The 24,509-nt window shown below is 37.1% G+C and overlaps 1 protein-coding gene across 6 annotated transcripts in view; it reads right to left on the reverse strand.

Moving 5' to 3' along the window:
• The window catches only part of STXBP6 (syntaxin binding protein 6), a 129,094-nt gene that overhangs the window by 9,471 nt on the left and 95,114 nt on the right, over positions 1-24,509 (reverse strand). For all 6 annotated transcript variants that reach the window (XM_075503056.1, XM_075503054.1, XM_075503051.1 and 3 more), the window contains one exon: positions 1,010-1,167. In XM_075503056.1, the coding sequence (XP_075359171.1) occupies positions 1,010-1,167 (158 nt within the window). The remainder of the gene's footprint in view (positions 1-1,009; positions 1,168-24,509) is intronic.

Genomic DNA, 24,509 nt, shown 5'->3' on the forward strand with positions numbered 1-24,509 from the left:
AGAAGAAGCGGTAGCTGCTGTTTAAGGTTGGTTTTCTAAGTTGACATAGTTACTGTCACTGGGGGGGGGGGGGGGGGGGGGGGGGAAGGTGGTGGTGTTAGATGAAAAACTCCAAGAGCAGGCTCGTACCACACTCAGGCCACTAAGCTGAACCATGCTAATCTAAATGGACCACAAAGTGGAGGATTATCCCAGTAAATATTTAAAAAGTTGTTTTATGTAATCTTTAAAATGTCACAAGACAGAGGCTTGTATAGAACCGCAAGTTATCAATCTAGGATTTCTAGTGTTAATGCAGTAGCCAGGCATTTTTTGGCATAAGCATGATGAAGCCTAACATGTGCTAAGCAGCAAAACTATTAAACTTGCATGCTAAAATGGTTGCTCATGTTCAGAAAACTTTTACCTTTTTTTTGAAAAGCATTCTGTCTGCTGTGGATGTGTTAGCCACCAAATCAGATGCTGTGGATGCCTAGAATTTCTGTCAGAGATGGAAGCTCAGCACCATTATGCACATGCAGAAGCAACAGGCAGAGAGTACTATCAATACCTTCCACCAAGAATAGGGAATGTCCCTAACATTCCTGAGATGGACCAATGCCTCAAAATCCTCATAAATAACATTTCCAGACATAAAAAGATACGTCTTTAGAAACAGACAGTCACAGACCTATGACTGCTTATCAAAGGGGATTAACAACAATTTCACTACACTGCTGCGCAAAGTGTGAGGAATAGTACCAAACAGAGTGGGAAGATGGATTTGAAATACGCTTCAAGAAAGCAAAGACAGGTAGCTTCAGTTCAAGTGGAAATACAGCAAACCTCAGATCTATGCACAGAAGACGTTATAAACCAGAAATCTGCCAAGTGAGGAACAGTATCAAGGAAAACAGCAAGCTGTTTGTAAACAGTGACTGACTGCAATTCTTTCTAGAGCTTCCTCCTCTCAAAATAAAGGAATGTGTGACTGTAACCTACTGAGAGCCTTATCCTGCCAAAATCTTACCTTGTGTGCAGTTTCTGCAAACTGCTGAGCACTGTTTTTCAGCTCCTCTGTCTTTTCTTCTGCTCGACCTAGCCTTTCACCACGCTCATTCAAAGCCTGACTTGCCTTCTGTACTGCACTTGTCACACTGTCTGCTGCTGAGTGGAGTATGCTGTTTCCTGCAATACCAAAAGAAACTATTAGAACACCCAAATACATATATGCTTTGCGTTAAATACAATTATTTTCATTTATAACGTTCTAGAGCTGATGCGTTACCTGCTTGTTAACCATCTAGTTGCATTTTGGATAATAGGATAAGTTATTGTTTTCTCATTCAAACCATATTATTAGCAAATTGTAAACAAGTACCATATGGCAACATAATACTTGGGGAATATAAGGAAGCAGTGGACATAACTTAGCTATGTATTATTTTTTAAGCCTTATGCTCATACATCATTTCAGGAAGCTATTCTAAATCAATGAAACTGTTCACAAGCCCACACAGCTTCTTCACAACACTCTCATGTTAATACAAATTAACTTTCTTTGGAAGTTACGCTATTTCCCTAGAGAATAAATGACACCGCAGGACACATATGTATGAATTCACAATTTTTTTTTCGTATTATAATTATTATAATAATATTTCATTTACAAGTGCACCCCAAACACTATTACTACAGTTATTTTATGCTGCTCTCATCTATCTACCTTTGACCCTTCTCCACATGGAGCACCAGCCACGTTTCATATGACAACATACTTTATTTAAACCTTAGTATTTAAAGTCGCAGCAAGGCTCAGTATCTTCTAAGCCTTTAGCTTTACCATCCAAATCAACTTACCAGTTCCTCTGTTTCTTCTCTGGCACACAATGTAGTAGTTTCTTCAAATTTTCAACAGAACTGCATTTCTCTTCTACGTTTATCCCTTTTAAATGCTCACTCTTTTCAGTACTCCTTTCTATACTGCTTCTCAACAGAAGGGATTATCCTCTTTCTGGAATGAACTGCTGATGAGTGTTTATAATACGAACCACAGTACAAACTGAAAACTCTTCTCAGAAAGTTACGCATTATCAGTATGAACTGGTACGTATTAAAATACATGTAGGACAAAAAAAAAAATTATTTTGTCCTATCCTTTAACCTTTTCAGCAAAAAGACTAGTAAAAATTCAGCTTTTCGCACTCCAGTAGTCCCTTGGTGTCTTCCCCAAGCTTTAAAACTTAATCTGCTTTACAGGGAATTTGTTATCTAGGAAGTTGTTGTCTAGACATATACAAAGGCACTGCGAGAGCCACAAAGCCAATACAGATAGAGTATTAACCATCAGGCACGTTGTCGCTGCCAGTTTTCTAAACTGCCCCAAATACTGTAATCGCACAGAGCCTTTTTTCACAGCATTAAAACTAAGTATGTAATACTTTTAAATTAATTATGCTGGTAAAGGTACGAAACTAGTTTAAGACACGGAGCTGAACTGAGCACTACAGCAGATCTGCTGTTACAACAAAGTCTGCTGTTCTCGCAGACATACAAAGACAAGTGGAAATAAACACAAACCTATTGCTTTTATCGTTAATCTGAAAAGTGTGTCTACTTCAAAAATACTGCCATGTTGAAAAATAAAACACAAACATTAATTTGAAGGGTTATGTTGCTATTAGTTTCATAAGGAAAAAGAAGAACAAAAGACCCATTCTGACTCATTTTACAGATAACAGTCCTTTGCTTAGAAATAGCAAACAAACAGTGAAGAGTGAAACTGAAAGTTGCCCCCGGTAGCCTGTGGAGTAGCAGTACACGCTGCATATGTAGGAACTCTTGAGATAAAAAATGCCTTAAAGTTTTATTAAACTAAGTCACAACTAGTATCAAACTATGGAGGTGGGGGAGGGACCCAAGAACCTACACACAATGACTCACATATGATGACTCAATATGAGAAATACCAAGCAAAGAGCACCCTGGCCTCCCGCATACCAATATTGTTACGTTTTTCACATCAGGAATTAAAAATAATGGATGAATAGGATGTGGAACAGCTACAGGTTTGGTTTTTTCTATAGTTGCATGGGACAAAGAGGCTGCATTTAGAAAAGGAAAATAATGATTGGCATTAACGTTGAAGAGAGGAATATCCGAGAATACTGTGAGTTGGAATTTGAGGAGACAGAAATGAAACTACCTTTTCAAGTGCTCTCTCTTCAGACACTGAGGAGTCTGATGATAAAATGGAACAACTTTAAATATTGTACACTTTCTTTCTTCAAGATTTTTCAGTCAATTGTTATTTTGTTCATAATTTGCTTGTTTAAAGCCAGTTCTTAGGAGATTATTTTGGCTTCTGTTCAGGTAGCTTTTCCAATAAACACACGTACTGGGCAATGCCGCACTGGAAATAGTTTCCCTTTTTTGGTGGTGTGATCTAAGGGCTTTAACCTCTTGTATAAATCAGTGCTACTTTTCTAGGGTAAGAGTTTTAAAAGCTCTCAACACTGGATTAACTCTGTTGTTGCTTTACAAGATCACAAAGCTTCTGCTGAATTCAAGGGAAGCAGGGTACATGGAGAGCTTTATAAAACTAAGCATCTTCTGAAATCTTAAAATGTGCTGGGGAGTAGAAGTTAACACATTGCTGACCTTCTGCCAGCATCAATAGGAAACTGCAGAATGAAAATATTCTCTATTTTTTATGTGCCTGAAAATATCAGGATTTGTGGACAAAGATTGATACCTATTTCTCCACATTGTTTTCAGCAGAGGAGAATGAACTTGGAAGTTTGGCACAACGATAGTAATTGTTTTTCTCTCTAGCTAATACAATATTGCGTTCTCTCCAGGTAAGATCTGCTGTATTTTAATACGGGCAGTGACTTGCAGAAACTGCTATTCTGAGACTGTTTTGGAGAACTACTTTTGGATAATCTTTTCCAATGGAATATCAGTAAAACAATTAAAACAATCCACTCTAATCTATGAGCAACACAGGAACCCATGTGTGAGTAGTCTGTGGAATTTCATCAGTGTATTTCTAGAGCATGTGTAGGTGGTTGCTGGTATGACTGACTATGCCTCGTCCTTATATTACTATCACTGCAAGAATAGCCACGCTTGTACTGGATGTATTGGAGAATCATTCCTACGAACAAATCACCTACAACCTGCAAAATTTTTAAGCTGTTCTTCAGGAGATAACTACTATGATTCAAGATCTCCAGAGAAGTTTGTTCCATGACTGAACAACAAAACTTCCTGAACTGTACTCACTTAGGTGTAAACTTATGCCAGCCAGCTGCACTGAGCCACTGAAGAAAAACCTCAAGAAATGTGATGTTCAAGATCTCTTTCCTAGAGTCTGGAAAGACTGCTTTCCATCTTTGCTTAGTTTTTACCAAAGAGGTGACAACTGCTGTTAACCACTCTCCCCCCACCTCCCCATGAAGAGTCTGAGGTATTTCAGGACTTCTCACCTACTAGGTTAGAGACACAAGCTCCTCAATGGAAGACTTGCAACAGCTTTTCACATACATCTTCTCATGAAAAGATTTTATAACACTTGCAAGATGGGATAAACACCACAAAAATATGGGTATGGGTCAGCTGATGTTCTGAGCTGTTTTTAGTAGGAAAGAACTTGCATTGTTCCCCAGATGTTCAACTCCAAGGGCCTGTGATCTCAAATTTTGCATGGCTACAGTCTTCACTGTGAGCAGAAAGAGTCGCATGCTTGAGTTGCTGCTTTTTCTAAGGTATACGGAGATCCTCCTATTTTTGGAGCACGTATATCTTTCTATAGCTCTGTAGAACAGATCCCAGCAGTTCAGACTACAGACTTTCCTCTTTTAAATAAACATGAAAGAAAAATAGAAAAGTTTACATATTTTGTCATTTTATTAAGCAGCTTTTTTGAAATTTCTATTAAGGGCAAGCACACAGCTTTTTGCTATCTAACAGTATTTGCAGAACCACTGAATAAGTGGAGCAAATATTGCCAGATAATATGGGGAAAATATGTATTTATACTGAGTTTAATATAAAGTATTAGGTTAATATTAATCTCTAGTATCAACAAAACATGTACGTTTAGGCCAACTTCAGTTTGAAACTAAATAAATCAAGCTTAATTCAGTGGGTTTATTCAGTTTAATTTTGCTATATATAAAAGCAGAGAAAGATACTGCTAATTTATTTTCAGTTACTCAAACAAGTGGCTTAATAAGGTCACTTCTAAGACAGCTTTTTCTTCTATAATGCTTTTTGTCTTATTATCTGAAGTTTTCTACCCAGAGGAAAGGAACATGCAGATTTCCAAATCGATCAAAAGCTACACAGCTTGGTAATCCAATTCGCTAAGTAAATTATACATTTTATTTTGAATTTGCTGAAGTGAAATATAAACTATTGGAATTAAACTCCCCTCTCCCCTTAGAAAATTCAATTAGTGACCTGTATAATCATACATAATGTTATTGGGGCCCAAAGGTACAGAAACAGCAGAAGGGCAGCAGCCCTTGGGTGAGCGCTTTAGACCAGTGATCCTAGCAGTGTTACTTGCTTATGGACATAAAAACTGAAGAATTAACACCTTGCAGGAAGCACCGCAGCTCCTCTCAGACTCATTTTTAAATTTTTGGTTCTTATGATCACAGGCTGTATCAGAGGGTGTCGCAGCCCATGAAATCAGGTGACATTGCTTTAAGCCTTTTATCATGCACAAGAGAAAGTACATCCTTAACCCACCATACCCAGTACCTGAAAGATACAGAGATACTATCATCAATCAGCATGGAAACCGGTCTATTTGTTGAAGAAACTAATTGGTCTCTAGAGATACTATTATTTAGTTTGCATGATTTGTTTTATCACACATTCGTAAAAGGTTCATCGCATTCTCTATTACCCGTATCAAGTGTATTTCAGTTCAATGCAAGGATTTATCTGTACGTTAGTGATAAGATTCTACAGTGACTGATTTACAAATGCAAGCATTCACTTTTTAATTGTATATGCATTAATACAGCATTTAGCAACTACCTTCTTCTGAGGAGGAAAGAAATGCAATTAGCTATGATTATTAAGAAGTTCTGTCTATTGCATGATAAATTTTTTTAATTTAAAGAAACAGATATTTATTGTTCCCATTAAACTGCATAAAACTGGACCTGTGTCACTGAATAAAGGTTAAAAGCATAATGACTATCAGTTCAAGTTCATTAACAAGACCACCTCTGTCACAACATAATTATTTTATATGCCTACACATGCTGTTTACACTCAGATATACCGGTGCCACTAAAAGTTCAACAGAAGTTTGGAAATCTTGATTGTAAATGCAAAGAATGGCTTTTTTTCTCCTTCACTATTTTGTGTTTTGTTAACTGCCTGTGCACTCATCGCTTAAGAACCAAAAGCATTGAACAATTAAAATATCGATACAAAACTAAAGAACTCTAAGGAGAAGAGAAAGGTGCTGAACAATTAAGGATGAACATATTCTTGTGAAAGAAGGAAGCAGAGATGCATTTTGTAAGTGGGAATGTGGTCTGAAGAAGGGAAGAGGCTATATAGTATAGCATTATTTCTCTTCAAGTTACTTCAAAACACTTACTGAAAAAACAGCTTAAACTGACAAAAGCCAAATATTAAAAAAAAACACCCACTAAGAGGGGAAGAGATGAATATAAATTCTGGGATTCCTAACAAATAATAGTAAAAGAAACCTTAAGACTGTATTTCTAATTATAGCTAGGAATTAAGATTACTTTCCAGTTTATCTCATCACTCCCCAAAAAACAGAGGTGACAGAGACAGAATATAGCTTCAAAAGGGAATTTTGAAAATAAAGCACCTTTTTAATTTCCATCTAAAATTAATGATGATCCTTTGACTTATATAACAGACCAGCTTTAAATTCTTTGCTTAGTTATTGCAGTTTTCTAACCCTTCATACCAATGATTATTATTAGACTCCATACACATACATAAAATTTGATTAAATTATAAATTATAAAGGAAAAAAAAACCCAGTTTGCTAATATTTTGATCTTGTGTTCACAGGTTCCAAATCTCTTACCAGCAAGTTACCTAAGCATGGGAAAAATGCTCAAGATAAACAGTAATTTCAGGTCAAGTATTTCTATGATTTTTAAAGATAATACATCTATTTTTAAATGAACTTCAGAAATATAATAAAGTTAAATTTTTCCCTTAAAGAACCACAGTTAATTTCTTAGGTCTCTCTTAGCGTTTCATCCTGTTGTCCAGGCTGTTAAATAGCACGGGCCTTGGTGCCGACTTAAAAGGAATGCCAATAACAACTGGCTACCATCTGGACTTTGAACTGCTGACCATTACCCTTTTCCACCCACCTTGTTGTCCACCTAACCAGTCTATATTTCTCCAGTTTTGCTATGACGATGCTAGAGGAAACAGTGTTGAATGCCTTGCTGAAGTCAAGGAAAATGACATCCGTGGCTTGCCCTTCATCCACCAAGCCAGTCACTTCATCACAGAAGACAAGGTGGTCAGGAACAATTTGCTTTTAACAAATCTCTGGTGCCAGCACTCCTTGCCCTCTGTGTGTCTATAAATGTTCTTCCCCAAGGATTTGCTCAATAGCCTTACAAAGGTTAAAAATGTATTTTAAGTTAACTAGCAACTGAAGTTTTCAGCACAGAATTATTACCTGGTTCAAATAATTACCAAATAAATACCAAAGCTTCTCTATGGATGCAAACAGAATTCAAACTCAAGAAAACCTCATTTAATCTTCAGTCCTACACATAATATGGCCATTCATGTTGTCTTAGTTGTCCGTGTCAAGCATTAATTTTCAAATGCCAGGCTTGATAAAAATTACTATAGTCATTTGCATGTCTCAAAGTAGAAGTGGTTTGGGGTTTTCTGGTGGTTCCCCCCCCCCTTTTTGAATTGTCAAACCTTTTTTATCCACCTCCATCTTGGTTTTCATAAAGGGTTTTGAAAAACACCTACCCATAATTACTGCTCAGCAGAGATCCACAGTATTTCCTTGATACTAAACTCATTCACTACTTCTTTAAAAAGTTTTAATAGACTGGAGAAAAAAAATTATCAAATCTACCAGTATGGCAGCTCATACCAGTCACAATGAGACTTTTTTTTTTTTTTTTTTACCTAATGTCCTTTTGTGTCTTTTTGTCAGTGAAAGGCTGCTATTTTAGCATTCCCTTTCTGGTAGGTTATCTCTCTGGCAGAGATAATGTTTGTTATGCTAAACCTGAAGGTACTATGGCTCAGGCAGCAGGAAATGGAGGGGGAAGAAATCACCTAGTGTGGGCTGCTGTGTGGGAATTTGTACTTGTTCCAGCTAAATATCTCCACTGGCAGTGCTGATCAACAGCTTGCGAGTAACCAGGCTCTGCAGTCTGCAGCCCATGAACACCCCTGAGGTAGGCTTCCCTAAATCTCCCCTGCACCTACTAGAGTACAAGCAGCTCCCTGCAAAACCGTCCATGTTCAAGGATGAGAGCTGGGATTTGCCCCACAGAAAAACTAAAGTGTTTCTGAACATAGCAGAAATTGGATGATTCCTACATTACTTTGGACTCACAACAGCTAGAACGAGTCACAGAAAGTCTCAATCCTGAGTTACAGCTAGCAGTGCTTGCCAATAGCAACACGACATGCCCATTTTATTATTTAATTTTACTTTCACTTTAATCAGTCTAGCTACAGGTAAGAACTGTATTCAAGCCAGCTTTTTGATCTCCTTCAGACAATCACGCTTTAACCTGTTTAAATGCTGTAAACCTTCCCTTTAGGACGTGTATTCCTCCCTCTCCCCAAAAGCATTGGAAATTGGTAATTTTGTTTGGCAAATAATGAATTAAGGTGATCACTGCTATAAAAGACAAAATACTAGGCTAATCAGATTTTGGTCTAATCTGGTTTTAATGTTCATTATGTTCCAAGAAAACTCCTGAAGATGTTGTTTAACAAAAATCGATAGATGTTTAAGAAAATTACAAGAATCAGCAGATTGCTTTAAAAAAGTTTTAGAGCAAGGTAAATATAGTGATACTTATCCAGTATATTTTCCAAGTCTCCAACTATTCGTGGCTTTGGGGATTTCATGAGACAGAGTATCTTTGCACGTATCATCTTGATTGAATTCTTTTCATAAACTTCACTAAGAAAAGAACCGACCCCACTTGTAGCTGGCCAGATAATATTATCTCCAAACATACCAAATACATGCATCTGGATGATGTCTGCTGTTTAACTCCCCTATTTCAACATATCCTAACCAGAACCACACAAATTAAAGAAAATCAAGCAGCATGAAACACAGCAGACCATTAGTTGACCAAAACCTGAAAGGAGCACATGAACAGAACTACTACTGCAGAGCACAGGAATAAAATTTAATCAAGTAGAGAAGATGAGGTATTAAAAAAAAATTCCCTAATTACCTTAAGGGTTCAACAGTTCAATATTTTTATTGCTAACAAGCAAGGTGTATCCAAATTTCTCAATGTGGCTTGCAAAATCTTAGATTTAGAAAGAGCTGTATTACCAAAAAAACAAACAGACAAAAAACCAAAACCAAAAACAAAACAAAAAACCAAAACCAACCCACCCCTTTTTATGGTTCTGCAAGGGACTATAAAAATCCCTTCCACGGACAGTTGAGTAGGATAAGCTTTCTCGCCACAGTTGGAAGAAAATGGAAGTATTACCTCTGATGCTAGTGCCCTTTTATTTTAAATAGTGACATTAAACAACACAGGGGCCATTAACATAGGGGCCCCTATGTTTTACATAAAAAAAAAAAAAAAAGATTTTTTTCATTGATGAGATCACTTGATAATGAGAATACCTCCTGATCGACTGAGATTCTCTTCTGTTTTATTCAGTACTCCACAGCAATGGTGTCAAGTAAATTATTCATATTTTTGAACAGTTAAACTCATAAAAATGCTTTTATATGCACAATTATTTGTGTTGACTGAAAAGATAAATGTCCTTACAGATACTAAAAGAAAGCTGTGTTGCATTGATGATATGTGAAATAATGTTATCTAAAGCTTTACGAGTATCACTCTGTTGGGCCACCTAAGTAAGACCAGATTCAAAAGTGGAGAAAAAGGATCAAAAAAGTTTTTCTCCACAGAAAAATCTGAAAAAGACCAAGAAAAGGAAGAAAAACCCTGCATATGAAAAGTGTTTCTTAAGAGTGCCTGCACTAGGCATGAAGAGACTGATCCGATCAAATTACTGATTCCAATTTCAAACAGTAAAATTAGAAAAATTAATGTAACACATCTTTGCTTCTATTTATTGTAGGAATTTGTCTCTTATCTTTACTTTGCTCAAAATATTGTTAATCCTTGAGGGGGGGTGGCTTATGCTGTTACTTTTACTACATTTTAAGCAAATATCTTCTTACAGATAAATCCTAACAAATTAAAATCAGTATTAAATAACATTTAATGGTGATAGTTAGTATTAGTGCTCATATTAAGTGACAAATAGTTACAGTCAAGATTATTAACCCAATGTATCAAGTACAGGCCAAATAAACAGAAATTTGCACCTTTGGGAAGAACTTCATATCTAAAGATCCAAGCTGGAAAAGACTGTATGTAATAACTTTGAAAACCTTGCAGGAAGAAAGCCTAATTTGTTCTCTAAAAAGGGTAATTTTCTTGGGGATTATAAAACCAATAAAGTCAAAAAAATCTTACTGAGCGGTGGTATTTTCTCATTATGACAATTATGAGTTAAAGAGGTGTGCTGGTTTTGGCTGGGGTAGAGGTAATTTTCTTAATTTTCTAATTAATTTTCTAATTTTCTCTAGCCAGAGCAAGGGGAGGAGTTCATTGCAATGTTAAACCCAATGGTCTGGTCCAAAGGGACCAGGGGTGGAGGTTGTGATGGAAATACCTTTAAATTGTTGTAACCCAGGATTTGAGTTGCATGTTATAGGAATTAGTATAGCAGGAACCACCTGAACCAACAGAGGACAAGCCTTACAAGCAGCAGTGCAAGTGCAGCAGCGACCCAACCTGAGCTGGCTTTGGTGTCCAGTAACTCCAAGCAACACACCACCTCTCCTGTCCTGAGTGACCACCATAACAGATGGAGCCCAAAGTCAGGGACTACATGAACTCAGTGGACATTTTGTGGACATTTTAGAGTCATTTCACAGGGGTGGTCCATAGAGTAAGGGAATGATATGTGTGTATTATATCAAAGGATGGGAAGGGTGATGGTGGGTAATGAGAATGTATTGGATAGTGTGAGGCCTGAGCATGACGTAAATGGTATGGAATAAGGGGTAGAGAATGTGCTGGTTAATTTTAAAGAGTTAATTTTCTTTATAGCAGCTAGTATGGGGCTATGTTTTGGATTTGTGCTGAAAACATTGTTGATAATAGAGAGGTGTTTTAGTTGTTGCTACGTAGTGCTTATACTAAATCAAGGACTTTTCAGCTTCCCATGCTCTGCCAGGTGCACAAGAAGTTGGGAAGGGACACAGCTGGGACAGCTGAGCCCAAGTGACCAAAGGGCTATTCCATACCATATGATGTCATGCTCAGTATATAAAGCTGGGGAAGAAGGAGGAAGGGGGGAACATTAGGAGTGATGGCGTTTGTCTTCCCAAGTAACCATTATGTGTGATGGAGCCCTGCTTTCCTGGAGATGGCTGAACACCTGCGTGCCGTGCCCATGGGAAGTAGTCAATGAATTCCTTGCTTTGCTTTGCTTGCATGCGTAGCTTTTGCTTTACCTATTAAACTGTCTTTATCTCAACCCACGAGTTTCCTCACTTTTGCTCTTCTGATTCTCTCCCCCATCCCACCGGGGGGGGGAGTGAATGAGCAGCTGTGTGGGGCTTAGTTGCCGGCTGGGGTTAAACCACAACAAGGGGCTTACTCTGGAAAAGTTCTGGAATTCTAAAGGATCTCAAGCAATGCCATGATTACAGCTGACCTGTCAAGGAGCAGAATGTACAATTAAAACAAACAGCAGCTACACACCGTGGCAAGCTTCTGTTTGAGAATGAGATGCCAAATTTAAACATTTATCTTAAATGCAGTTCCATTGGGGCCACAAGTGGAGAGCTGTGAAAGTTGTGAACACTGAAAAAGCTTGCAAGCTTTGCTGCTTTTCATCAGCTGACTGGTAAAATCACTGGAGATGGGATAACTTCCATGTGGGTTTTTACTGACATTGATGTAATCCTATAAAGAAAAAAGTATGGTTTTTTTGATTGAAACCTTCAGTCATTTCTGTCAGCAAGCAAAATCCTGTATTTCCTACATTTCTTCATGATCACAAGCTGAAATATCCAATCAAATTCTATTCACAATCAGAATAGTTTTCTGTAAGGAATATTCAGAAAGAGGAAACAGACTTAATATAGGTCAAAAAGACAGTGACTACTGTAAGGAGGTATATTTAATATGAAAAAAACCCCTATTTTGAATGAAAGCCTGTGGTGGGTTGACCCTGGCTGGCAGGTAAGCTCCCACCCAGCTGACTGCTCATTCCCACCCCGTGGGATAGGAGAAGAGAATCAGAAGGGCAAAAGCAAGAAAACTCAAAGGTTGAGATAAAACCAGTTTAATAAGTGAAGGCAAAAAAACCCAACCCACCAGATGATGCAAAAACAATCACTTGCCACCAGCTGCCCAATGCCCAGCCAGCCCCTGAGCAATGGCTACCTTGAGAAAAGGTAGCCCCCCGCAGTTCTTATTGCTGAGCACGCTGTTACACGGCACAGAGTATCTCCTTGGTCAATTTGGGTCAGCTTCCCTGGTTGTGTCCCCTCCCAGCCTACTTGCTGAGGGCAGGCAGAATGAGAAATTGAGAAGGCCTTGACATGGTGTAAGCACTGCTTACCTAAAAAACTGGTGTGCTATCAACAGTTTTGGGTCACAAATCTAAAATACAGCACTATACTGACTGCTATGAAGAAAATGAGCTCCATCCCAGCCAAAACCAATACAAAGCCTAATTCACCTTTTCCCTGTCAAGGCAATCCAAAGGGTTTACACATCTCCAGATGCAATATTTTTGTTGTTTTGTTTCAAATTCAATTCACCCAATATTGACATTTCTTTTAGGGGGGCTGAGAGAATCAGGTAGCAACGTGCCCTGAAGATAAAATATAGGATTTTTCTAAACAAAGGTACTGCTTACGGTCACTGTGTCAATACTATTGATTAAGCTTCTGATTAAGTAGTGTTAATTATTATTGAGAAACATAATGCACTAACCTGCTACAATGGAGGCATGGAACACAGTGTATTTAACAGCAGATTCACACTTCTAAATCAGGTAGTTGACTCTAAAAATTCCGTGTTTGCTACAAACTCAATCTGTATATTTACAAAAAGACTATTTAAGTAGTGTATCCAAAATCACCAACCTCTGTTACCACATAGGCTGAAATAAAGTTGTAGCTCATGAGTAAGAATGAAGACGACTGAGTGAGAACTGGTCAAGGTCAGGACGGAGTCCGTCAGGAGCAATTGTTTGAATGCATCAAATGAAAAATGCAGAGTCTGGCCTGAGACTGACTGGCTGTGCAAGAGCAGCTGCCCTCAGGGAGAACACGGTCTAGTAACCTAGGAGCTATACATTTAAGGGAAATCTTTTAGCAACGTCCCAGTCACCCAGGACTGGTATGACTATGTTTATGTCTGAATGTTTTTTCTGCTAATTGTGCACATTTCTCCCATCTGTTTCGATCAGCTACTGTCAATAATAAAAATCAGCTTGAATTAGCTTGTATCTGATTAGTCACTCTTTTAGAGAGCACTTCACAAAAGCCACCTCCTCCTCCTCCACCCTCCAAACTCTACTTAACCACTGAAAACAACACTTCAGAAAGACGAAAGCGACCACAGGAAGCTCAAGTTCTTTACCTGGCATTTGTTCAGATGGGAATTAACTACCTAGAAAGCGATTTTTTTCCAAGGAAAAGATGAAAGATACAAGTTTCTCTAGTCTGAAAGTTTCCCCTAGGCTGTCAAGGCTCAGGTGACTCCCACATATTAGCCAGATTCAGCAGTCAAACTGCTAAATTTTGTTAGGAGAAAGAATTATGCTATAAAAAAATTAACAGTTGTTCATTAGTGCAATACAGCACTGAAGACATGAAGGCAAATGTCTTCCTCTGCTAAAATTGTTACAGAAACTGTTCACAACAAGGAACAGCTGTGTCCGGAATGACCCACCAGAAACACTACAACAGTAATAAAGGACTAAGTGAACTCTAGGCTTCTAACTCAGGAAGCTTAGGGATTTCAAAATCAAAATATTTAGACTGATGAAGTTCCAACTGATGGTGGCACTTCACACTTCCATAAGCTGCCTCTCCTTACTGAGCATACTTGTTTTGTTAAACTCATCATTACCAGAGAGGTACAGTTCCTAGACTACCATTAGCCCAAGGCTTTCCATCACTACTGTAACGTAACAGCTGATCATAAAGGTCGACAGGACGAACGTGTTCTTCCCCTCCTTTTTCATCCTTCTCGCCTCCCTGCCAAGTGACTGTTACACATCCTTTAACATGTATTGGTGCTGACAGCCTCATTTAGGAGATCTTTTCAATAAAAGAGGAAACTGCTGCTAAAAAGAACCAAACAGATAAAAGGTTTCTGAATTCTCTTAAATAGCCACATGAAAGCCTTCTCAAACAGCTTGAGCTATTAAGTAGAACAGTACAGAAATAGTATTTCTGTGATTGTAATCCTATTAGATAATTCCCTCTCACAACTTAATGAATTCCTGTATCACATGAATGGAATGTTCTCTAGATAATTTCAATATTTAAATTATCAGCCAGAAAGGATGACTAAGTGATCTGAAAGACAGAACATTCATAGAAAGTAGTATCTTTACTGGATGTATTAATTTAATTATAACTTTGAAATACTTGAAGCTGCAGATTTAAATCTGAACATCAATATCTCAATTTATCTTTCAAGGATAATGTCCTTCCTAACCTAAATTGATCCTTAAAATCTAGAAGTCTCCTAGCTCAGCCTGAACAGCAGGATTTCGATGGACTTCTGCCTTCTTTGAAAGTAACCAAAACACTTCTTTAGGTCTTTGCACCTGAGTCTGGAAAGTTTATGACCTTCAAAAGAAGCAGTAGTTACCAAAGTCTGGTAACTGTTATAAGCGGTCCATGTTCTACACTTAGTGTAGCTTGTACTGATCGTGCAACATGAAGAGTCACTGTACTCTCAAGTCACAGATCAATGTTCCACCTTTGTAAAAATCTGATTCTGCTCAGGAAAGTAGTGCAGGTTTCAGAGTAAGAAGTGATCTCAAATTCAGACTGATTACACTACTTTCCCCTGTTTTGATGTGGGGTAGGCAATTTCTTCTGACAGAAATGAATCTTTTAATACCCATTAATATCAATAGTGGCCAAGAACAGCTGTGAATAGAAAAATGCAGGCAAATATTGCGTATTATTTTGAAGCAGAGAGAGACTTTTAGATTAAAAATTCAGCTAACTTGGTATTTTGTCCAAAGCATGTAAGACAGAAAGAAAAAAAGAAAAAACAAACAGTGGATTATAAGCACTTTTTAAACCTCTATAAACGTCTTACAAGATGATCCCATACTTTTCAGTCTTCCTGATTTGCAATATCTGAAATGAAGCCTATAACATAAATTTTAGTAGAGTATTTTATACTGTAACAACTTATTCTAATATAACCCTAGTTTGTCACTTCATTGCTTTTCAATATATTATTTACATCTGCATACAACTTCTTTTTATATATGTGGAATCTTGTTCTTTTAAGGCCAAAAAAAGCCAAGTTTAACATATCTCAGTTCTCACATGAGGAAACAGCACATTTTATTCCTGGTACTAGTTAAATAATATCTACATCCTGGGAGTTAAACAGATGCTTCCAAGTTATTTCTAACAATAACAAAAAATACATTGTGAATCATAACATCATACTTTTAAAAAGGTCCTACTGATTATAAAGAATGTAGGAGGCAAAATGATAATCCTAACTGTTCAGCTGCAAAACCTTCATCAGCAAACAACAAACCAAGATAAGCTTTATTGACAACTGAGATCAGTTTCTTCCTCTGCTCTCATTAGCCATGTCAGCTCTTTAGAATTGCAAGGTACATTTTAAGTTCCACAAAAAAAAAAAATAAAAAAAAAGGTCAGTCTAGTGGGTAACATCCCAGTTTTTGTTTTAGCCCTGGGTTTAACCTATTTACTGGAAAGAAAGCTAAAAAAGAAAGCTACATACTCTTTCTGGATTGACTGACTGAAGAATGTGTCTATATTTCAGATTCCTGCAATAACTGCAGCCTACACAGCCACTCCAGATCTGGACTGCTAGCTACCCAGGGTCTTGCAAGGAATATCGTCACAGCTGCACAAAGCTCAGAAGAGGCTGCAAGGTCCACCTGAGGACCTGAGTAAATCCTCTGATTTCAAGACTGCTATAACTAGACTACTGGTAGTATTCTACTTACTAGTAGAGTTATGCTCAACTTGTCTGCATGAGCTTTTTTTATCATAGCTTTGTGGAAATGTTCTAAAGACACCGATGGAATAAAGTTTCTTCACTTTTGCTCCACTATCAAGCATGAACCATGCAGAACAATCACAGTATCCAGGTGCTCAACAGCTAAGTATCTTAGAGCTGAAGTTCACAGCGAACGAAGAGGAGTCTGCTACAGTTCCTGAAGAGGGGTGGGGGAAGTCTGAAAGATACTACTGACCTTAATTCAGCAGGAGTGGAAGGATATGCTACTAAAAATCTGTTCAGGTCAGAATAGCAATGACTTCCCTAACTACAAGCTTAAGTCAACACTTGAGAGAACTTTACCTCCTGTACTTTCCTGTCCAAATCCGTAACTGGCTTTAAAGCATCATTTCAGCACTAGTCCTTTAGAGGGGGGAGGAGAGGAGAAGGAAACAGAAGAAAGAATATTGTTTATATAGGTGTGCAAACTGAGGGTATGTACTGGGGAGCAGAAACAGCAACCAGCCAAGGTACTAATTTTGTATTTTTGTCAAACGTAAATAAAAGCAAAAAGGGAAAGAAACTATTTGATGTTATATCTTTTTAGTGGTCTGGCAGCAAGAGAGAATGGAAAATATTACATAGATCCATCAATTCCGTATTATTTCAGCGAAGAAAAATTTCTAACAGAATGTAGAGATGAGACAAATGTCTTTACAGAATTTGTTCATAGCCTGATAGCAGCACAGGATCTATCACAGTTAGCCAGTATAACTGGTCTGTCAGTAGCTTGGACCAGCTTCTACACTTCAATAATGGGAAAGATAAGTGATTTTAGGGATTGTCATTTCAGATTTAATTCCACCCCTGTGAATCAAAACAGTGGTGTCCATACCAAGCCTCTTCTCCTCTCAAGATGTTCTACAGCTGCACAGATGTAATGCAATGCATTAAAAGTCTACAGTGAGTGAAGGTGATGTAGACCCAATATGTTTTGCATTTTATGAGTGAGTTTAAATACTGTGAAGAGAGAGAAAGACTGAAAAATCAATAAATTATATTCTTAGAAAATTACTATCATGCCACAGCAGGCATTCTGAAACAATACTTCTGTAAGAGAAATAATACTGAACACCAAAAACCCAACACTTTGGTCTAAGACATCATCAAGACTACATACAGTGTTCTATTTCTTAATGTTTTGTATTAAACAATAATGCTAATCCATGAAAAGGAATCAAAATATCAAGTCATCGCAACTAAATTTGATCGGTTACTTTTCAAATGGCTTGCGTAGCCCTGGAGACATTTTCCTATTTATCTGCTACCTAGACTGATGGTCTAGAACTTTGTATTTTAATTTACCTCTTCCGGGTTCGAAATCTAAACAGTTCAGAAACCTGGGTTAGGAGGCAGTTTTCATATATACGTTCATTTGGAAACCAGATGAAAGATGCTAGACACCCAGAAACTAGCTTTTTCTTCTAAGCCAAAGAAGAACAGGGACTGACATTCCATTCAAATGTGGTCAGCAGATATATATAATTAAGATAGGATAGAATGGGTGTTAAAATCAGGGGGTGGAAAACAGTATTAGACAGAATTAGAATGGGCTATTTTATCCAACAGCATTGCCAGCAGATTTTTTTTTAAACAGTTAAGTACACAGAATTGAAATAGATGAGAGAGATGAAAACACAGAGGGAACATTGTTCAGCAATAAAATACTTAAATAGTATTTCTTTGTTATAGATTTAATTTTGCTGGACACAAAATTAACTATGTATTAACACATAAAGAAGAAATTTTAGTTGTTCTACTCCTTTATTCCTCTAAGCAGCCTCCTGAATCGGAAGTTCTACTCCAGGTGACCTGGAAAGGATTATGTTTTCTTACCATGTGGAATAAAGGGATCACCTCCCAACATCACAGCTGCTGAATAACCTTTTTTATCCTCCTTCCCCTCAATTCCCAGAAAGTCTAGAGATAGAGAATGTAGTTTAACTGGTGTCATTTGCCTCATCTTCACATAGATTTAGCATGGACTTCTCCAACTTTTAAATACTGTTTTCCAATTCATTTTTTGGAAGCCCTGAACCTGGGAAGGTCAGCCATGTTCAAAGGTAGGTAGAACTGCAAGAACGTAAGTCAGAGGGAAAACAATCCTAATTTTTCTCTACTGTAGTGGCATATTCCAAGTTCTGTGTTTTCAAATACCAGGTTTACAAGAAAGCAAGATGTAAGCCATAGTCACTCAAACAAAAAACCCCACAAAACACAAACAAATGAAAAACAGCAAAACAGTGCAGCCCATATGCAATAGATATTACAAATTGAAGTGCAGCTATCAAATTAACATTGCATGTGAACAATCAGAAAGAAAAATTAAATGTTAGTAAATAAGACTATCCAAACAAGGTCTTCTACGCATTCTTATGCCAATATGGGAACTGCAAAAGATGAAGGAGATGCTAAAATCCTTTAGAAGAGAAATGACCTATGCTATCAGAGTAGCAAGAGAGCCATTGCTGTGAAACCACATGGTGGGGATATATATACACTGAACTCTTCCCATCTGTGTCAACAGGACAAGTACAGAAGACTGAAAATGCCAACACTAATGAGTTCCTGCTAGTTATGAAGGACTACGCTATACTAAATTTAGAATGATTTTTGGAATGGAAACAATGCTGGACAAGATAATTTACACTTCATAGTTACCTCATTCAGATGTATAGTAATGTCATTGCCTTAAGACTTTGAAAGGGACTGTTTATAAAAAATATAGCATATAGGATTTTTACCCAGAAGATCAAGAAGTGATTCTGGAGACAGATCAAGTCCTATTCTTTCTGACTGAAGCAGGAAACAATCAAAATTTGAAAAGATAACAAAAAGATACTCTGAAAAAAAATATATATCAATTCATTAAGCACCAGCTGGTTCTGAGCAATGCATTTCAAATGAGCTAGTGCCTGTGTGAATTTTCAAACAAGATGAGGTCAAATAGTTGGAGCACTGTCATTTTAAGAAAAAATGTTACTTAATGCTTTGAGTTTTGTCTCAAGTGACCTAAGAATTTATACAAAATTCATTCTCGAGGACTTAAGAAGCTCACAAATATTAAGAAATAGATTTGGATTCATACAAAAGTGTCCCCCACAGAGGTATTTTCAGTAGTTTATTTTCAGTTATTACTATTGATGCACCACCTGCATTCACTTTCCAGACTGGGAAAAATGGCTGCATTAAATAAAGTAACAGTGACCTAAAGAAGAAACGCAAGAAATACGGGGTTGCAGGAACAGAAAAGGAGGATTTTATTTTTTTAAACAGCTAGGCATTCAGGTGGTGCAGTTTGCCTTTTTAAAGATTTCATTTGGCCACCATCCAAGGCTGCTTTTTTTCTTTTTTTAAAAGAGTAAGAGAAGCAATTCTGTTTTCCATTTCTAATAGTTCTGAAGTCGTTATGAACATGGACAATCACCTTTCCATGTCAGAGTACAGCTAGATCAAAAAGTTTCATTAAGGATGAAGAAACTCTGGCTGGTCTCAGATGGTTACACACAAAGGTGACCAGAAGACAGCTTTCACTGATCAATTAATGCACAGCAGCATCAAAACAGAACAAGCATCCAATTCATTTTAAGCAAATAATGATGAATTCCAAAATGCTATAAAATACATATACAAAACCAAACATGTGTTTTAGCTATAAACAAATATATCTATACACATACAAATATACGGAGTATGTGTAAGTCAGACTTGTGCCTTCAAAAACCTATTAAAAACACTAAACTGATGAAACTATACAAGGCGAAACAGTAAAAGATATCTCAGTAGAACAAATCAGGGTCAAACTGGCAGTGAATAGCTTTACCACTATTATCATAAAGTACATTCAAGATAAATTCCACCTCTGGGGTAAGAAGCACCTCAAGTAGTCCTTGAGGTGGGATTACAGGACCAACAAACTGAATATGTAATAACTCAGGTGTGCTAAGACCCATCAATCAGTAAAGAAGAAAAACATTAACTTTTCTTCAGCTTACGTATCAGCAATTTTCTTTAGGGAAGCACAGCAAATATCAGCTACCCACAGCGAGCATTTCAAAGACATTGCAAACTTATCAATGTCATCATTAGTTTATGAGTCCAGGCAGTTGCATTTCACCTGAAATACAACAACTTTATAGCTGAAGGTTGTGATCTCTAGTGTTCACTGTAATGCAACGTGAGACCCACATAAGCTTTTTCTTGTTGTAGGTACCACTGTGACACTGTGCTTTCTCCTGGAATCACATTCATGGCATGACTGACATGTACAGAAACTTGCTTCTGTCAAGTTTATTTTTACAGGCCATTCACTTTCTTTCACAAAAGCACTTTTTCAAGCAGAACTCTAATGCACCAAATCCGACAGTACAGTAACTTGCAAGCCACAATAAACAATGCATTGTTTAAACGCAGTCTCCTAGGAAAATATTTACTGAGGCACAGACACACAGTGAAACAAAATACACACAAGCATATGGCTCAAAGGTGCTGGAATGCACTACAGATATGACAGCACTTCAGTAAAACTGCATTATAAACCAACTGTATTTTATTTACAGAGGAGAGAAGTAAATAGAACTGCCACAGTGGATCAGATTAGTGGTCTGTCTGGCTGTATGCATTACTACCTTCTCAAAGAGATGTAATACTGTAACAGGTGAACTGGAGTAACTACATGACGAAGTCATCCCCTTAAGCCTCAATGATTACTAGTTTGCTTGATGATGAGAACAACAAGATAATAATTACCTCCAATCTTTGCTTATTAATAAAATTATTATTATATTCATATCTTTAGATAGGTAATCTTTTAAGTGTTTTTACATAGGCAGCACATTAAAGCAAGGATTTTCAGAAGCAAAGTGGGTTTTTTATTTTCTTTCTACCTTTGATCTTTTTGTCTTTATCCAGTTTTAGTGCTAATAAATGTTCTATTAAAAAAAGGATAAGATATTATCTATAATTTTTCAAGACGATTACATTCACACACTTTGGTTTCTTCTATGGTTCAACATCACCATATAGTTTTGATGTCCTTGCCTTCCTGCCTCCAAAATACAGTACTGAAGTTTAAAATTTAGTCAAAATTACAGAAATTAGAAATTAGTAATTAAAGTCTGGAGAATATATAGCACAAAGATTAAGAGCCAAATTGACAGGTCACAAATGTCTTTCAGAAAAACTCATCTTCTCTATTTCAAAGGTACTTCTCCTGTTGATGTTTTTAAATACTGCCATTGATGCCAGGACAGGACGTTACTACCAGGATTGGCTATAAATTAAGGAAATATCTAATTAGGATCAATTTCATATTAACACAACCTTTAACCTCTTCCAAATGGAGAAATGTATTTAAACTTTAAAACTTTAAGCTCTAATCTAATACATTTATAAAAAAAAAATCAATACTAACCTAAGTTAGTAACATTTTCAATACTAACTAATATTTATACCTAATGAAAGTCTAACCAACCAGGAACTTTCAGAATCAGTAATTACTACAAAAGCACAGAACTCCATTCTGGCTCTGTAAACACCAAAATCTGATAATTTTACAGAAAAAGTTTTCCCATTTCTATGACAAACTAATATTCTGCATCTTGAAGGTAACACCTCACTTAGACCTTCATTCTTCAGAAAAGGCAAGAAAATATATTGCTTAATGCTTTCTATATTATCTCGTCTCAGTGTTATACAGATCAAAAAGGAACCAACCTTTAATGATAAATGTCTCTTCTCATTTTATGTACTCCAACAGATTTTACAAGAACATAATGTACTTTTTTGGCCAAGATTCCCATTTTAGAAAGTTAATTTAGAGCTCTGATTATATGCAATATTTCTATGGAACAAGCACTCAACTATTCTTATCCATTCCAATCTCAACAACATGGCTTTTATGCTTAAGACAACTAAAATCCATCCAGTTAAATAAAAAAATGGTACAGCAGAATTAATCTTGACATGAATAGGCAGGGCATAAAAGCAAGCACCTAAAATGGTCTTTGGCAGCAGAAAATTTATTTCTAATATTTCAATCTCTAGACTGACAGTGGCCTTTATTTTCTCTAAAGCAAACAGATGAGTATTTGGTATACATTGGCAAGAAATGTCTTAATCAAATCCAAGAAATTTTGTTGTTCCCGTATGGAAACATTGCTAAGATTCATCTGATCGGTAATTTCAAAATGGCAAAACACCACCAAAATAACGTGGTAGATACTTTGTCCTTTCCTTTTTTTTTTTTTTTGGTCAAATTCATTTGCATCAGAATTAATTTGAGTGGAAAGTCTGTAAGAATAATATGTTCAATTACCCACTTTTTTCCAACAGCTATTCAGTAAGAATTGAAACCAACAACTACCAGGTATTTGACAGGAGGGAGGGGAGCAATCATCCTTCTTCCCACCCTAATTCCTAATGGCAAGTTTTCATTCATCTCCTTTAGTCAGTCATTAATCTTGCACAGTATGGTAAACACAACTATATGTTTAGCAGATCTCAAATGTGGTAAGCTAAGATGAGTCAATAGCCTATGAAAAAAGAAGTACTCATTACCATTACTCATTACCATCACACTTGCCAGTGTGAGATTCTCCTCCTCTCTCTTGGAGAAGAAAAAGAATGATCCATTAATAACTCCTGCCAGTTCTCCTAAAGAAAAGGTTACAGAGGCAAAGATGTCATTACTTTGGGCTTCTTAGAATATTTTAATTAATTCAGCAGATTGACTGTTAAAACCAAAGCATATAGGTAGGACAAAGCTTAAAACAAACAAACAAAATCGTAAGATCATCCTCTTCCTTCAACCTGCGGTCTTGCTCCTTTCCATGGATTATGCATTTCTAATGTGTATCTAAAGGTGGCAGCAACTGTTTATTCTTAGAGGCCCAGAATTAATCTTTGAAGAGCTTCAAATGCTGTATAACAGGGTTCTATCCAGAACTGGGAGTCAAATGCATCCTCAGTGCCAGCCTAATGCTATGTCAAGAATTAAGTTGTTCTAAGAAACACAACCTGTAGGTGACAAAATTTCTGCACATCACTCATCTCCAACTTCGTTTTCTACATTACTGATGTAAAAGCAATAAAATCTGATTAACTTGGCCACCAAATAACAATTAACACAGAAATACTCCAAATTAGACACATTCCAGTATCAGAACCCATATATTAAAAAGATACAAAAGTGGAAAATATTTCCTACCTCAGTCAAAAAAACCTCTACCCCAAATGCCTGCCTCACATTTCGTCTCCAAAACAACATCCAGAATGCACGTAAACTATAGAGAGGGCTCTTCTAAACTCTAAACAAAAGACAAACTTGAAATGGGGGAGAGAATCAGAAAAGCACAAGTAAGAAAAGTTGTGGGCTGAGATAGGAATGGTTTAACAACAACAACAAATTGTAACGAAAAGGAAAATAATGGGGGGGGGGGGGGGGGGGGGACACGACGGAGGGGACGGACGGGGACAAAACCCAGGGAAAAACAAAACAAAACAAAACAAAAAAACCCACTCAGGACAAAAAAAAAAAACAAACCCTCAGGTTGGTGATGCAACCACTCACCACCTGCCAACCGACACCCAGCCAGTCCCCGAGCAGCGATGGCTGCCACCTGGCCAACTCTCAGTGTATATACTGAGCATGATGCCATATGGTATGGAATAGCCCTTTGGCCAGTTTGGGTCAGCTGTCCTGGCTGTGCCCCCTCCCAGCCTCTTGTGCACCCGGCAGAACATGTGAAGCTGAAAAGTCCTTGCCTACTGTAAACATTACTTAGCAACAACTAAAACATCAGTGTGTTATCAACATTATTCTCATACTAAATCCAAAACACAGCACTATACCAGCTACTAGGAAGAAAACTAACTCTATCCCAGCTGAAACCAGGACACATACATAAGCATATGGGTGTATGTGTATATATATATTCTAATAAT

Source organism: Mycteria americana, chromosome 5, assembly GCF_035582795.1.
Source record: "Mycteria americana isolate JAX WOST 10 ecotype Jacksonville Zoo and Gardens chromosome 5, USCA_MyAme_1.0, whole genome shotgun sequence".
NCBI classification, from domain to species: domain Eukaryota; kingdom Metazoa; phylum Chordata; class Aves; order Ciconiiformes; family Ciconiidae; genus Mycteria; species Mycteria americana.